The sequence below is a fragment of the Palaemon carinicauda genome, chromosome 20, assembly GCF_036898095.1.
Source record: "Palaemon carinicauda isolate YSFRI2023 chromosome 20, ASM3689809v2, whole genome shotgun sequence".
Classification (NCBI taxonomy): Eukaryota; Metazoa; Arthropoda; class Malacostraca; order Decapoda; family Palaemonidae; genus Palaemon; species Palaemon carinicauda.
The window spans coordinates 26,608,355-26,623,190 of record NC_090744.1 but is presented as its reverse complement, the minus strand read 5'-3'; the positions used below and the strand labels follow the sequence as shown (position 1 = coordinate 26,623,190).

Below are 14,836 nucleotides of genomic sequence, written 5' to 3'. Positions count from 1 at the left end.
TGTGATGTTCAATTCTTTTCCAATTCATTTGAATACAGTACAGCAATGTATTTCTGTATTTGTATTCAGTGTATCCAAATTTTTTGGTCCCATACACTGTATTGATACAGAAAAGGATCAAATGACCAATATGTTATTATAGAATAGTTTTTAGAGTTTGAGTGATAAACATATTCCATATGTACTCGGTCAAATATACATATTCATTTATACCGATATATTTATTCAAATGAATTAAAAGTAAACAGACGGCTTTTATTTCAGAACTTATCCCTCTCTCTCTTGATCGTAGAATGGTTAGCTTATATAAAATGCAATGTTTTGTAATTTGTGTATTGTAAATGGTCTCTTACATTCAGGAGAAATTAAAAATATGTTACTGGTTCCATTAAACTCTTTATTCAAATATAAACCTAACATGTAAAATACCAACAGCCGAGATTCTTGATCACCGCATACCTCTCTATTTACACGTTTCTGGAAAATGTTTCCATTACAAAAGTTGGATGATTATATTATCCTTGTGCTTTTCAGTTTCAGGATTTGTATATCAAGTAGATTCCAGGAAGTATTGTTAGATGCAACTTCACACTTTTCAGGAATACTACGTAAGTAAAGAAGTTACTGTATTTTCATTTTCCGCAACAATTTCTTAGACTTGGAATGTATGATTTTTCTCTTTATGATTGTTGCCCGGGAAGACTATGTATTATTAATGGGTTGAAAGGTCTTTGAAATTCCAATACCTGTCTTTGCCTGAAACTTAGTATTCATGCAATAACATTAAGTTTAGCACAATAAAATAAAACCTTTACTGCAACAAAACTTCTACAAATGAGCATTTTTATAGGGAAGCTAGAAATTTACTGGTTATAAGATTGCATTTCTAAGCATAACGAACAGTTATTTTACAGCAAGCACTATAATGTTATAAACGATGAAGCAAATTAATCATGAAATTACTAGTTAATAAAATGAATGAAATTTTATGTGTATAATGACATTAAATTAACATTATTATAAAAACCTGAGGTTGATGCATAAAAATTATACCGTATCAGAAACACTTCAAGGTAAAACCAGTTTTAACATTTGTGAAAATAAAATTATACAATATTATACACAAAGAAGAATACAAGAAATAAGCAAACTTTTGTTAGGTATTTCTGCTGTTTGTAAGGTCTAGATTTACTTAATTTACTTGAAGGAATGTTTACCTGATCATAATAATCAACACCATTCTTAAACAGCAAGTAGACAATTGGAAGAGTTCCAATAATCAAGTCATAATTTGCTGACAAATTATATACTAGATCATTCTGAAAAGAGCTCTTTTTCCTTAGATTTTTTTAAATGGCTCAATAGTTTATATTTAATACAGTATTTTACCAAAAGTAATTATTCAGTCAAAAGCCATCAGAATGTACAAAATGAGAAGTTTTTACTTGAAAGACTTAACACCGTTTTAAAAAAGTGATTGTATCTTGAGTAAAGGAAGCTAGTGGAAATTGACTGTAGTATTAAGAACATTTTGAAAAAGCATATTTACGCATGGTAAAGCCATTCAGATCTAAAATCATCGACAACTTAAAGGAACAAATTTAAATACAAAGCAAATCACATAAGCATATAAAAAACCAAAATCATTTTCAAACTTCATGAAAAGTAACCCTATTGTAACTGCTGCTCAGGGTAAGATTTACAATATCCAACCATTTTCAGCTACCCATATTTTTAGCATAGTTTAAATCTGTGGAAAGCTACTAAGTTCAAATCTCCCCGTATTGATTAATTAATAATGGTGGTATTTAAGAATGACCACAAAGGTAAATCTTAGCAAAAAGTGATATCATAAATTTTGTACAAGATTGTATTTAGACCTTTCATTATTATTACTGTCAGAAAATAGATTACAGAATGTACTGTACTCATTTTCATATCTAAACATACTTATTTTCCATTAATGAGTAGCAGCTATTCCTTTTCCAACAGTGACTTTTTACAATGGACACACTTTCCATATATCCTCTTCCACTTTTCATCCACCATCTTCCGCAACAAAATTTAACTGAGAACTTGTCACAAGGCTCACTAGCCAAGTTAAAAAGTTGTACATTTTTGTAAAGAACCATGAATGCAGATAATTCTAAATGTCCCAAACAGAATATATACAATGCACCTCTGCAGATCATATGCATGCAACTTTCTTCCAATTCCTGAATGCTACAAAAGTGAACACTGGGATTCCTTAGTCAGTACTGTACTGAATGATGGCTACTTTAAATTCAGTATTTAATGTTTTAATGTAAGTATTTATTTCTTAAGAGGCTGTCCCCAAAAAACTTAGTTATAAATCATAAATTTGCAAAATCAAGGTCTACTAGAAAAAAAAATCTGATAAGTACAGTTCAAAAAAAAAAAAAAAAAAGAAAAATCACACTTTCAAATGTAACAGCAGCTCCCTAATTTTATATAAATATCAAATATAATCATACCTATTGATCATTGGGATCATAAAGAGTACCTGTATAACATATTAATCAAGCTAAACAATAAAGTATCTCGGCAAACCACCTTGTGTTTGGTTCAGGAATGTAAACTTCATAGTTTAAGGGATTTACCAGTACTTAAAACAGAACAATATTATACTATAAAGAACATAAATCATCTAAAGGGATCTGCCAGTACTTAAACAACAATATTATACTATAAAGAACACAAATCATCCTAAATATAATCTGATAAAATTACAAACAAAGCATTAAAAAGCATTTCATTTTGGTATAATACTCTGTATATTCAGTAATCAAACACTCAAAAAATAATTAACAAGCTGGAAGTTTTGATGTAATTATTTAATTTCACTATCTCTGATCTAACTATTTTACCCTATAAGATAACAGTACAATAATTACAAATTAAGGCACACATAAAAAAGAAAATTTAGAAAATACAGATTTAGTCTTAGTGGACTGGTATAATGACGTTGAACTTTCTGGCCTCCGAGCAATCCTTCCTCCTAAAGTCATGAAGATAATCCATATTTTAGATATTTAAGGACCATAACTCATAAGGTACCTCAAGTCCGCACCTGGAAGCGCCCGGCTTTGGTTATATACTTGACTCCTTTGAAAGGTTTATACTTCTCTCCATAGATGTCTAAGCGATTGACTTTTAAACCTGACACTGCAAGCTGTGTGATTGTAAACTGCACCTGAAAAGAGATTTGAAGTATTTAATTTCTAGCTCTTAATTTAAAGTCGTTCCATAATTGACTATTAATTATAACATTTTTACAGCTCTATAACATGATAACAGTATATCTATGAGTCATAGCTCTTTATGAATTCAAAATCCATAATTCTTTTCTTTTAGTAAAAGAAAATAATTGAAATATTTGTCACTACATATACAGTAAGTCCTTGGGTTACAATGGTGTTCCATTCCTATGATGTGTTATAACACTAGTTTTGATGCAAGTCAGAACACAACTAAATATACTCTATTACTGTACTGTATTATATAAGCACCACAGTCTCTCACCTATATTAATGCAGACATAAAGTCATAATTCAGAACAAAAGCATACTTTATGACATGGAAACAAAATTATAACTAAAAAAAACTTGAGTACATGAATATAGAATGATAAAATGAAAAAAAAAAATGTATACAATTCCTTAATGGGAGCTGATTTATATCTTCGAAACGAAAATCAAAACCACCATAACCTAAAGAGTGTACTGTAAGTTAATTAATGTTTTTAAATTAGTTATATGAGACAATTGTGTCATTTATAGAATACTGTATCAAGATTCAGGAATTTTTCTAATCTGAGATGCAAAAATTATAGCCATGTAAAGTTTAAAGATGTTTGAACTACTAGTTGGGAGGAGGACATGGAATCAAAAAAGAAGTTTGAACTATTAGCTGGGAAGAGAATACGGAATGAAAAAAAAAAAAAATAGCAAATAGAATTGGGTCAAAGATTCACTGTATGAACCATTATACTATAAACTGCTATTAGCAACACAAGGCACAATAAGTGGTACACCCTTACAGGAAGAACATCTAAAATACTGTCATATTATTATTATCAAATGCTAAGCTACAACCCTAGTTAGAAATGCAGGATGCTATAAGCCCAGGGGCTCCAACACAGAAAGTAGCCCAGTGAGGAAAGGAAATAAAGAAAAATAAAATATTTTAAGTACAGTAACATTAAAATAAATATTTCCTATAAAAATTATAAAAACTTTAACAAAACAAGAGGAAGAGAAACTAGATAGAAGTGTGCCTGAGTGTACCCTCAAGCAAGAGAACTCTAACCCAAGACAGCGGAAGACCATGGTACAGAGGCTATGGTACTACCCAAGACTAGAGAATAATGGTTTGATTTTGGAGTGTCCTTCTCCTAGAAGAGCTGCTTACCATAAGTAAAGTGTCTCTTCTACCACTACTACCACTTTCAAAGTGGCCACTGAACAATTACAGTGCATTAGTTAACCCCTTGAGAGAAAAATAATTGTTTGGTGATCTTAGTGTTGTCGGGTGTATGAGGACAGAGGAGAGTATGTAAAGAATAGGCCAGACTATTCGATGTATATGTAGGTAAAGGTAAAATAAACCGTAACCAGAGAGAAGGATCCAATGTAGTACTGTCTGGCCAGTCAAAGAACCCCATAACTCTCTAGCAGTAGTATCTCAATGGGTGGCTGGTGCCCTGGCCTACCTACTACTTACAGTATTAGTTTCATAATCACAGTAAAGTAGAAGTCACTCTACAGTATATGCATAGTCGGAAAAGCAGAATGCTACAACTACTAGGGCATTAATAGGGAAAACAGCCTAGTATGAAAAATGTTATTTTCATTAGTAAAATAAATTTTTGAATATACTTACCCGATGATCATGTAGCTGTCAACTCCGTTGCCCGACAGAAATCTAAGGTCGGGATACGCCAGCGATCGCTATACAGGTGGGGGTGTACACAACAGCGCCATCTGTGAGTAGGTACTCAAGTACTTCTTGTCAACAAGAACTCAATTTTCTCCTCGGTCCACTGGTTCTCTATGGGGAGGAAGGGAGGGTTCTTAAATTCATGATCATCGGGTAAGTATATTCAAAAATTTATTTTACTAATGAAAATAACATTTTTCAATATTAATCTTACCCGATGATCATGTAGCTGATTCACACCCAGGGTGGTGGGTGGAGACCAGCATACATGTTAACAAAAGAAGCTAAGTATCCCGTATTTCATTTTAGCAGTTATTCAAAATAACAAACATAAAATAAATAAGTACCTGGTAAGGAAGTCGACTTGAACTATTACTCTGCCTTTTTTAAGTACGTCTTCCTTACTGAGCCTAGCGGTCCTCTTAGGATGCTGAACGACTCCTAGGTGCTGAAGTATAAAGGGCTGCAACCCATACTAAAGGACCTCATCACAACCTCTAACCTAGGCGCTTCTCAAGAAAGAATTTGACCACCCGCCAAATCAACCAGGATGCGGAAGGCTTCTTAGCCTTCCGTACAACCCAAAAAACAACAATAAAAAGTATTCAAGAGAAAGATTAAAAAGGTTATGGGATTATGGGAATGTAGTGGCTGAGCCCTCACCTACTACTGCACTCGCTGCTACGAATGGTCCCAGGGTGTAGCAGTTCTCGTAAAGAGACTGGACATCTTTGAGATAGAATGATGCGAACACTGACTTGCTTCTCCAATAGGTTGCATCCATAACACTCTGCAGAGAACGGTTCTGTTTGAAGGCCACTGAAGTAGCCACAGCTCTAACTTCATGTGTCCTTACCTTCAGCAAAGCAAGGTCTTCTTCCTTCAGATGAGAATGTGCCTCTCTAATCAGAAGCCTGATGTAGTAAGAAACTGCGTTCTTAGACATCGGTAGAGTAGGCTTCTTGATAGAACACCATAAAGCTTCTGATTGTCCTCGTAATGGCTTTGACCTTCTTAAATAGTACTTAAGAGCTCTTACTGGACAAAGTACTCTCTCTAGTTCGTTCCCCACCAAGTTGGACAGGCTTGGGATCTCGAACGACTTAGGCCAAGGACGGGAAGGAAGCTCGTTTTTAGCCAAAAAACCGAGCTGCAAGGAATATGTAGCCGTTTCAGATGTAAAACCTATGTTCCTGCTGAAGGCGTGGATCTCACTGACTCTTTTAGCTGTTGCTAAGCAAACGAGGAAAAGAGTTTTTAATGTGAGATCCTTAAAAGAGGCTGATTGGAGCGGTTCAAATCTTGATGACATTAGGAACCTTAAAACCACGTCTAGGTTCCAGCCTGGTGTGGACAACCGACGTTCCTTTGAGGTCTCAAAAGACCTAAGGAGGTCCTGTAGATCTTTGTTGGTGGAAAGATCCAAGCCTCTGTGGCGGAAGACCGCTGCCAACATACTTCTGTAACCCTTGATCGTAGGAGCTGATAGGGATCTTACGTTCCTTAGATGTAACAGGAAGTCAGCAATCTGGGTTACAGTGGTACTGGTTGAGGAAACTGCATTCGCCTTGCACCAGCTTCGGAAGACTTCCCATTTAGACTGATAGACTCTGAGAGTGGATGTCCTCCTTGCTCTGGCTGCCTCCTTCAAAAAGCCTCTAGCTCTTGAGAGTCTTTCGATAGTCTGAAGGCAGTCAGACGAAGAGCGTGGAGGTTTGGGTGTACCTTCTTTACGTGAGGTTGACGCAGAAGGTCCACTCTTAGAGGAAGAGTCCTGGGAACGTCTACTAGCCATTGCAGTACCTCGGTGAACCATTCTCTCGCGGGCCAGAGGGGAGCAACCAACGTCAGCCGTGTCCCTTCGTGAGAGGCGAACTTCTGAAGTACCCTGTTGACAATCTTGAACGGCGGGAACGCATACAGGTCGAGATGGGACCAATCCAGCAGAAAGGCATCCACGTGAACTGCTGCTGGGTCTGGAATCGGAGAACAATACATCGGGAGCCTCTTGGTCATCGAGGTAGCGAATAGATCTATGGTGGGTTGACCCCACAGGGCCCATAGTCTGCTGCAAACATTCTTGTGAAGGGTCCACTCTGTGGGGATGACCTGACCCTTCCGGCTGAGGCGATCTGCCATGACATTCATATCGCCCTGAATGAACCTCGTTACTAGCGAAAGCTTTCGATCTTTTGACCAAATGAGGAGGTCCCTTGCGATCTCGAACAACTTCCTCGAATGAGTCCCTCCCTGCTTGGAGATGTAAGCCAAGGCTGTGGTGTTGTCGGAGTTCACCTCCACCACCTTGTTTAGCTGGAGGGACTTGAAGTTTATCAAGGCCAGATGAACCGCCAACAACTCCTTGCAATTGATGTGAAGTGTCCTTTGCTCTTGATTCCATGTGCCCGAGCATTCCTGTCCGTCCAGTGTCGCACCCCAGCCCGTGTCCGATGCGTCCGAGAAGAGACGATGGTCGGGGGTCTGAACAGCCAATGGTAGACCTTCCTTGAGAAGAATGCTGTTCTTCCACCACGTTAGAGTAGACCTCATCTCTTCGGAAACAGGCACTGAGACCGCCTCTAGCGTCATGTCCTTTCTCCAGTGAGCAGCTAGATGATACTGAAGGGGGCGGAGGTGGAGTCTCCCTAACTCGATGAACTGGGCCAGCGATGAAAGTGTCCCTGTTAGACTCATCCACTGCCTGACTGAACATCGGTTCCTTCTCAGCATGCTCTGGATGCATTCTAGGGCTTGATTGATCCTTGGGGCCGACGGAAAAGCCCGAAAAGCTCGACTCTGAATCTCCATACCTAGATAGACAATGGTCTGGGATGGGACGAGCTGGGACTTCTCTATATTGACCAGGAGGCCCAATTCCTTGGTCAGATCCATAGTCCATCTGAGATTCTCCAGACAGCGACGACTTGTAGGAGCTCTTAAAAGCCAGTCGTCCAAATAGAGGGAGGCTCTGATGTCTGCCAAGTGAAGGAATTTTGCAATATTCCTCATCAGTCTGGTAAACACAAGAGGTGCCGTGCTTAGGCCAAAGCACAGGGCTTGGAACTGGTACACAACCTTCCCAAAGACGAACCTTAGGAAAGGTTGGGAGTCTGGATGGATGGGGACGTGAAAGTACGCGTCTTTCAGGTCTAACGAGACCATCCAGTCCTCCTGCCTGACCGCTGCTAGGACCGACTTCGTCGTCTCCATCGTGAACGTCTGCTTGGTGACAAAAGCATTGAGAGCACTGACGTCCAGCACCGGTCTCCAACCTCCTGTCTTCTTCGCTACCAGGAAGAGACGGTTGTAGAAGCCCGGGGATTGATGGTCCCGGACTATGACTACCGCTTCCTTTTGTAGCAAGAGCGACACCTCTTGTTGCAACGCTAGCCTCTTGTCCTTCTCCTTGTAGTTGGGAGAGAGGTTGATGGGAGATGTAGCTAGAGGGGGACTGCGGCAGAACGGAATTCTGTACCCCTCCTTTAGCCACTTCACAGACTGAGCGTCTGCACCTCTGCTCTCCCAAGCTTGCCAGAAGGTCTTGAGTCTGGCTCCCACTGCTGTCTGGAGAGGAAGGCAGTCAGATCCTGCCTTTTGCGGACTTGGAACCCTTCTTGGATTTGCCACGGTGACTGTCGGCACGGGTACCTCCTCTGCTGGAGGTTCTGCCACGAAAGGGCGGGATGAACCTAGTTGCAGGTGTGTCTACTGCTGCAGGACGGAAGGGTCTAGGTACGGAAGGTAAGGTTTTAGCCTTACGTGCGGAAGATGCCATCAGATCATGGGTATCCTTCTGGATAAGCGAGGCAGCCATCCCCTTGATCAGCTCCTCCGGAAACAGACACTTGGAGAGAGGAGCAAATAACAACTCCGACTTCTGGCAAGGGGTGATACCAGCCGACAAGAAGGAGCAAAGATGTTCTCTCTTCTTAAGCACTCCTGACACGTACGAAGCCGCAAGTTCACCAGACCCGTCCCGAATGGCTTTGTCCATGCTAGACATGATCAGCATGGCAGAGTCCTTATCTGAAGGGGAAGTCTTTCTGCTTAAGGCTCCCAAACACCAATCGAGGAAGTTGAAGATCTCGAAGGCACGAAAGACTCCCTTCAACAGATGATCCATGTCAGAAAAGGACCAGCAGATCTTCGATCGTCTCATAGCCAGCCTGCGGGGAGAGTCAACCAGACTTGAGAAGTCGCCCTGGGCAGAGGCAGGAACTCCCAAGCCGGGTTCCTCTCCCGTGGCATACCAGACGCTCGACTTGGAAGCAAGCTTGGCAGGAGGAAAGATGAAAGCAGTCTTTCCCAGTTGCTTCTTGGACTGCAACCACTCTCCCATAACCCTCAAAGCTCTCTTGGATGAGCGTGCGAGAACAAGCTTGGTGAAGGCAGGAGCAGCAGACTGCATGCCCAGAGCAAACTCGGAGGGAGGAGAGCGAGGGGTTGCAGACACAAACTGTTCTGGATACAAGTCCCTGAACAAGGCAAGGACTTTACGAAAGTCTAAGGAGGGAGGCGTAGACTTGGGCCCTTCAAAGTCGGAGTGCGGTTCAACCAAATGTGCAGCTTCGTCATCTGATACTCCATCATCCGAAAGCTGAGTAGGAAGTGGCAAAGGCAGAGCAGAAAGCTGAACGGCTGAATCCGGCAGTACGGGTGCATGCGTAGCTGCTGCGGATCCAACATCATGCCGCTGCTGGTCAGTCTGCGAGCTGGCAACAACAAAAGCAGAGTGCTGGTGCGTGGGAGGGGTTGCGGTGGGTTGCGGAGCATGCCGTATGGGATGCGGAGCATGCCGCATGGGTTGCGGAGCATGCCGCATAGTGTCAGAACCCGGCAGCTCTACAGCACCTTCCCACTGCTGATGCGGTAGCTCACGCATGTCAACGGATGGTGCGGCAAGAACATGCGTCTGGCAGGGTGGACTGCGCATCGGTGGTGGAGCTCTCACAGGTGGAGTGTGGGAGCAGGCAGCCGCAGTATCTGCTGAGCGCACAACCTCGGCGGGTTGTAGGTTAACAGGTGCAGTGTCAACCTTCTCAGCATGATACTCCAGCATGAACGCAGCAAGCTGAGACTGCATAGTCTGCAGCATGGACCACTTAGGGTCTACCGTGGTTGGAGCAGCAACAGACGGAGCAGTAGCCTGTTGTGGAACCACTCTACCTCTCTTGGGAGGTGTGCAGTCATCGGAAGACTGCGGCGAGTCCGAACTGACCCAGTGGCTACACCTGGGCCGTTGGACTCGCTCGGAAGGAACCTTACGCTTGAGCGGTCGTGAAACCTTGGTCCATCGTTTCCTCCTGGAAACTTCTTCCACAGACGAGGAATGTAAGGGCTCATTCGTCTGTTTGTGGATGGGACGATCTCTGACAGATACGTCCGCAACCACTGAGGATACATCCGTGCGCTGAACAAGGCCTGCCGAACCCTTTGGTCCTTCGACATTGCTTCTCCCCTGGGCTTGGGAGCTTGCAAGAGGTCCCGGACTGGGAGGACGACTGGCACGCACAGATGTACCCTCATGCGCAACACTGACACTGACACTTTTCACATCACTAGCACTGATAACACTTCCCACTGCACTTTTCGCTTTCAGCTCTTTGACATCTGCCAAAAGCTGATTACGGTCATTAGCCAATGACTCCACTCTGTCACCGAGAGCCTGAATGGCACGCATCATATCCGCCATGGATGGCTGAGCACTAGTAGCAGGTTCGGGAGTCACCACTACAGGGGAAGGAAAAGGTTGAGGGGCATGGGGAGAGGAAAAATCCACAGAGCGAGAAGAACTCCTCCTGATTCTCTCCTTCTCTAACCTACGTGCATTTTTAAGGAATTCGTTAAAATCGAATTCCGAAAGCCCAGCGCATTCCCCACATCGATCTTCCAATTGACAGGATTTACCCCTACAATTGGAACAAACGGTGTGAGGATCTATGGAGGCCTTCGGAAGACGCCTAGAACAAGCCCTAACGCTACACTGCCTGTACTTAGGGGCTTGAGACTGGTCAGACATCTTGAATTGTAGAAGTAGTCAAGGGGGAATTCCAAAATCTAGCAAAGTTCGTTAACAATTAATCCAAATTAATTCCAAAAGCTTGCTAAGCTAATGATAAAGCTTCCTGAATAGCGAAGGCTAACTCTAGAGTGAATACATCACCAAATCGTGAACAACAACTCCAGAATCAACAGCGTATCCAAGTAGGTCTTGCCGGCGGCACGACAGAGGAAAAATTGAGTTCTTGTTGACAAGAAGTACTTGAGTACCTACTCACAGATGGCGCTGTTGTGTACACCCCCACCTGTATAGCGATCGCTGGCGTATCCCGACCTTAGATTCCTGTCGGGCAACGGAGTTGACAGCTACATGATCATCGGGTAAGATTAATATTGAAAAAATAAAGTACATGGAAATAAGCTATTAATGAGAAATAAAAAGTATATATAGACTGAAGGACAGTAAACAAAGACAGAAGTAAAGAAAGGTAAACTTTAAATGAACCACTATGCAATCTTTGTTCCTATGCAGCCTGCTTTAAAAAAATAATGGATCAAATTTACAAAAAAAAAATGTCCTATAGTGAACTTGGGTAGAGACAATATAAGAACATGCCATAAAGGGTATGACGCTATTCATGACTAAAGAATATTTGCTTGATATCATAGTTATTCTTGAAAGAGAAGGTTACCAATGCTCTTTGCCACCAAAAAGTTAAAGTAGCTACCCACTAGAGTGAGCGTGCAAGGTGTAATATAGTATAGTATTAGTGAGGAATGACGAAGGATCCCACAACTCTCAATTGGTACTAGTTTATACCCTTGATTCTTTTGCAAAGGGTTCTTTTTTTTAATCATTTGAGATATGTAATTTGGGTGAAAAAAAAATTGAGAGCATTAAGTTTAAAGAAAACTCATATGATACCTTTTTATGAGGAAATTTTTCTTAGAGAATGGGGTAAGTTATTGAATTTTATATATCACTTTCTTATCCAAATAATGGTATATTTTCACCGCAACACTCAAGAATATCTGACATATTCTCAGTTTCTACAAGAACACCATTTACAAAATTAATTTATACCTTCATAAAGACTGTATTGTAGAGAATCAATAAAACTCCTACAATTAAAATAATGACATAGAAAAAAAATACCTAGAGTGGTTGAAATACTTACATTTATTGGTGGGTTACTCTCAGGAGTAGGGGATCCACTTTGAATACTGATCTGAAAAAAAAATGTAAAGTAATATCACATTTTCAATGCCTCACATTAAAGCATAGATAAAAATTATTTTTACAAGTGTATACTGCTATTTCTAATTTACAGTATTTGCCATCAAACAAACATTAAATTAAATCTTTGCGTGTAACTTCAAATGTTTAAATTTTAAGCTTAAAAATGTTCTATTATAGAGACTCACTTCCCTACTACATAACTAAAGAGAAGCTAAGCTGTACCAAAAGTATGTACAGTACTGTACTTGAATAATAATCACAATTTCCACTATTACACATACCGTAAATCAATATCAGACAAAACCCGTAATCTTTATGAATGAAATAAAAAAACATTTTCATCATAATTCCTTTAGTATTATCTCATAAAGTAGTGCAATTAGACCACTGAGTCTTAAGTTTTGCCTAAAGGATTGGTTCATGAAGTACAATATAAAATGGAACAAATCCTACAATGTGTGATAGCCTCTACAAAGACAAATATTGTACCTGAAACTTTGGGACTAAGTTTTGTTACTTCTGAGATGAACCCTCACAAGAACGAAACAGTGATTTACAAGTAACTATATTATGTATTTCTATTCACAAATTTGGAAAAAAAAAACATGCCAAAATAAAAAATGGCATAACTCAGTTTTTTTTAAATGGACAACGATAGCTCTAGTGTATGCATACACTTAATCTAATATTAGCAGTCTATTGAAATTATAATCATGGTTGCATATGAAGCTAGTATATATATATATATTATTAACTAGAGTTTCAGCATAAAAGTATGTTCCTGGTTACGTTTTTCCAGAATATAAATAACATTGAAATAGGTTTGCAATCTTTCTTGCAAATAAAAACAATCCAAATTTTGAGTAAGCTTCAAACCCTATCAAGTTCAAAATACTGCACAAGGTAAACTAGTGGGGAAAAATTCTTATCCTGAATTCTCAAAACCTATTAAAAATCATTCAATTTGTCCCGATGGATTCCACAATGAGTGAGTTTTCTTCCATCGCAGTAATGTTGAAATATGTTATTATTATTAGTGTTATTATTATTATTATTATTATTATTACTTGCTAAGCTACAACTCTAATTGGAAATGCAGGATGCTATAAGCCCAAGGGGTTCAACAGGGAAAAATAGCCCAGTGAGGAAAGTAAATAAGGAAATAAACAAACTACAAGAGAAGTAATAAATAATATAAAATATTGTAAGAACAGTAATAACATTAAAATATCTTTCATATATAAACTGTAAAAACTTAAAAAACAAGAGGAAGATATATAAAACAGAAAAGCAAGAGAACTCTACCCCAAGACAGTGAAAGACCATGGTACAGAGGCTATGGCATTACCCAAGACTAGAGAACAATGGTTTGGTGGTTGGAGTGTCCTTCTCCTAGAAGAGCTGCTTCCCATAACTAAAGAGTCTCTTCTACCCTTTACCAAATTCCTTTAATTACTTCTGAAGAATAAAATGTTAACTTACATTTCCCCTAATATTTGGAAGTTTTGTAGGATCAATGCGACCTAAGTCCCACCGTAGCACCTTGGACACTGGGTCAAAGGTATATTTTCCCTGGTTCACAGTCAAATTGCAGTTTAACACACACTTTGGCATAGGAACTTCTAATATAACGCCTTCAACCTGAAACAATACACTGTCATTATCTTTCACAGATTTAATTAATTCAGGGAATGAAAGCCACAGATCATATTATTAAAAGACACCTCTATGGAGGTCATATATACGAGTAAATATTCAATCAGACATTATAACTAATGCATTATACTTTATAACAACTATATGAACTTATGAAATACACTTCAAAACCAACATAATTTTCTATCTTATACTTTTCAATGTCCATGAATCTTGTTAAAGAATAAGCAGTTCATACTTACTACTCTTCCCATTGTTTGCTTGGGGCCTACAGTTATGTCTAGTCGTCCTCCTCCTACATCCCTGAATGAGATGTTATGTCTTATGTAGACTGGAATGGCAACAACTGACTGGGATCCAATGTGGTACGACAAGAGCCGTGAGTTTCCGTCGGGGGGAATGAAAGAAAGCACTCGCTCGGACTGTGAACATTGAAAATGAAAACTTTAATCTGTACTGTAGAAATAATTTAATTTTCCGTAATATTACATCAAAGTTTCTGACTATCAAAGATGGCAGCACTGTATACTTTTTTACCAAACTCCCTTATATTTTAGTGCATGAAAATCATTTGCCAAACTTACTACAGTATCTTCATTAGCCTAAATTATTCATTACAACACTATTAACAGTAAACTGGCCTCTTAGCTGTTGCATAGCATATCCATCTCTGAATTAGAACACTACTGAAATTAAATTCCCTGAGCTTCTATATATGACGGTCTGCCTCTCTGATAAATAGCAAAATCTAAATGGTAACAAAGATCAAATAGTGTCACCTACGCTTAATGATTAAAGATATTCTACAGCCTTTTAACCTTTGATTTTTATACTTATTTAATATTGGAGATGAGTCTTATAGATGCATCACTTCTAAAGAGGTAGCCTATCAAGAGAACATTGGCATATTGTACCTAATAAATAATTACCGGTAATTGTTTTTTCAAGTTGAGGCTTGTTAAGTTTGAAATTATTTCATGA

At 39.6% G+C, this 14,836-nt stretch overlaps 1 protein-coding gene across 4 annotated transcripts in view; it reads right to left on the bottom strand.

Moving 5' to 3' along the window:
• Nucleotides 1-14,836, bottom strand: part of LOC137660228 (AP-3 complex subunit mu-1-like) — a 154,398-nt gene that overhangs the window by 121,724 nt on the left and 17,838 nt on the right. For 3 of the 4 annotated variants that reach the window (XM_068394955.1, XM_068394956.1, XM_068394957.1), the window contains exons 8-11: nucleotides 14,098-14,277; nucleotides 13,682-13,840; nucleotides 12,138-12,188; nucleotides 377-3,214 (exon numbers count right to left, since the gene is read on the bottom strand). In XM_068394955.1, the coding sequence (XP_068251056.1) occupies nucleotides 3,080-3,214; nucleotides 12,138-12,188; nucleotides 13,682-13,840; nucleotides 14,098-14,277 (525 nt within the window). In that variant the 3' untranslated portion in view covers nucleotides 377-3,079. Of the gene's footprint in view, nucleotides 1-376; nucleotides 3,215-12,137; nucleotides 12,189-13,681; nucleotides 13,841-14,097; nucleotides 14,278-14,836 lie in introns of those variants that run through there. The other variant, XR_011047658.1, reaches the window with a different exon arrangement.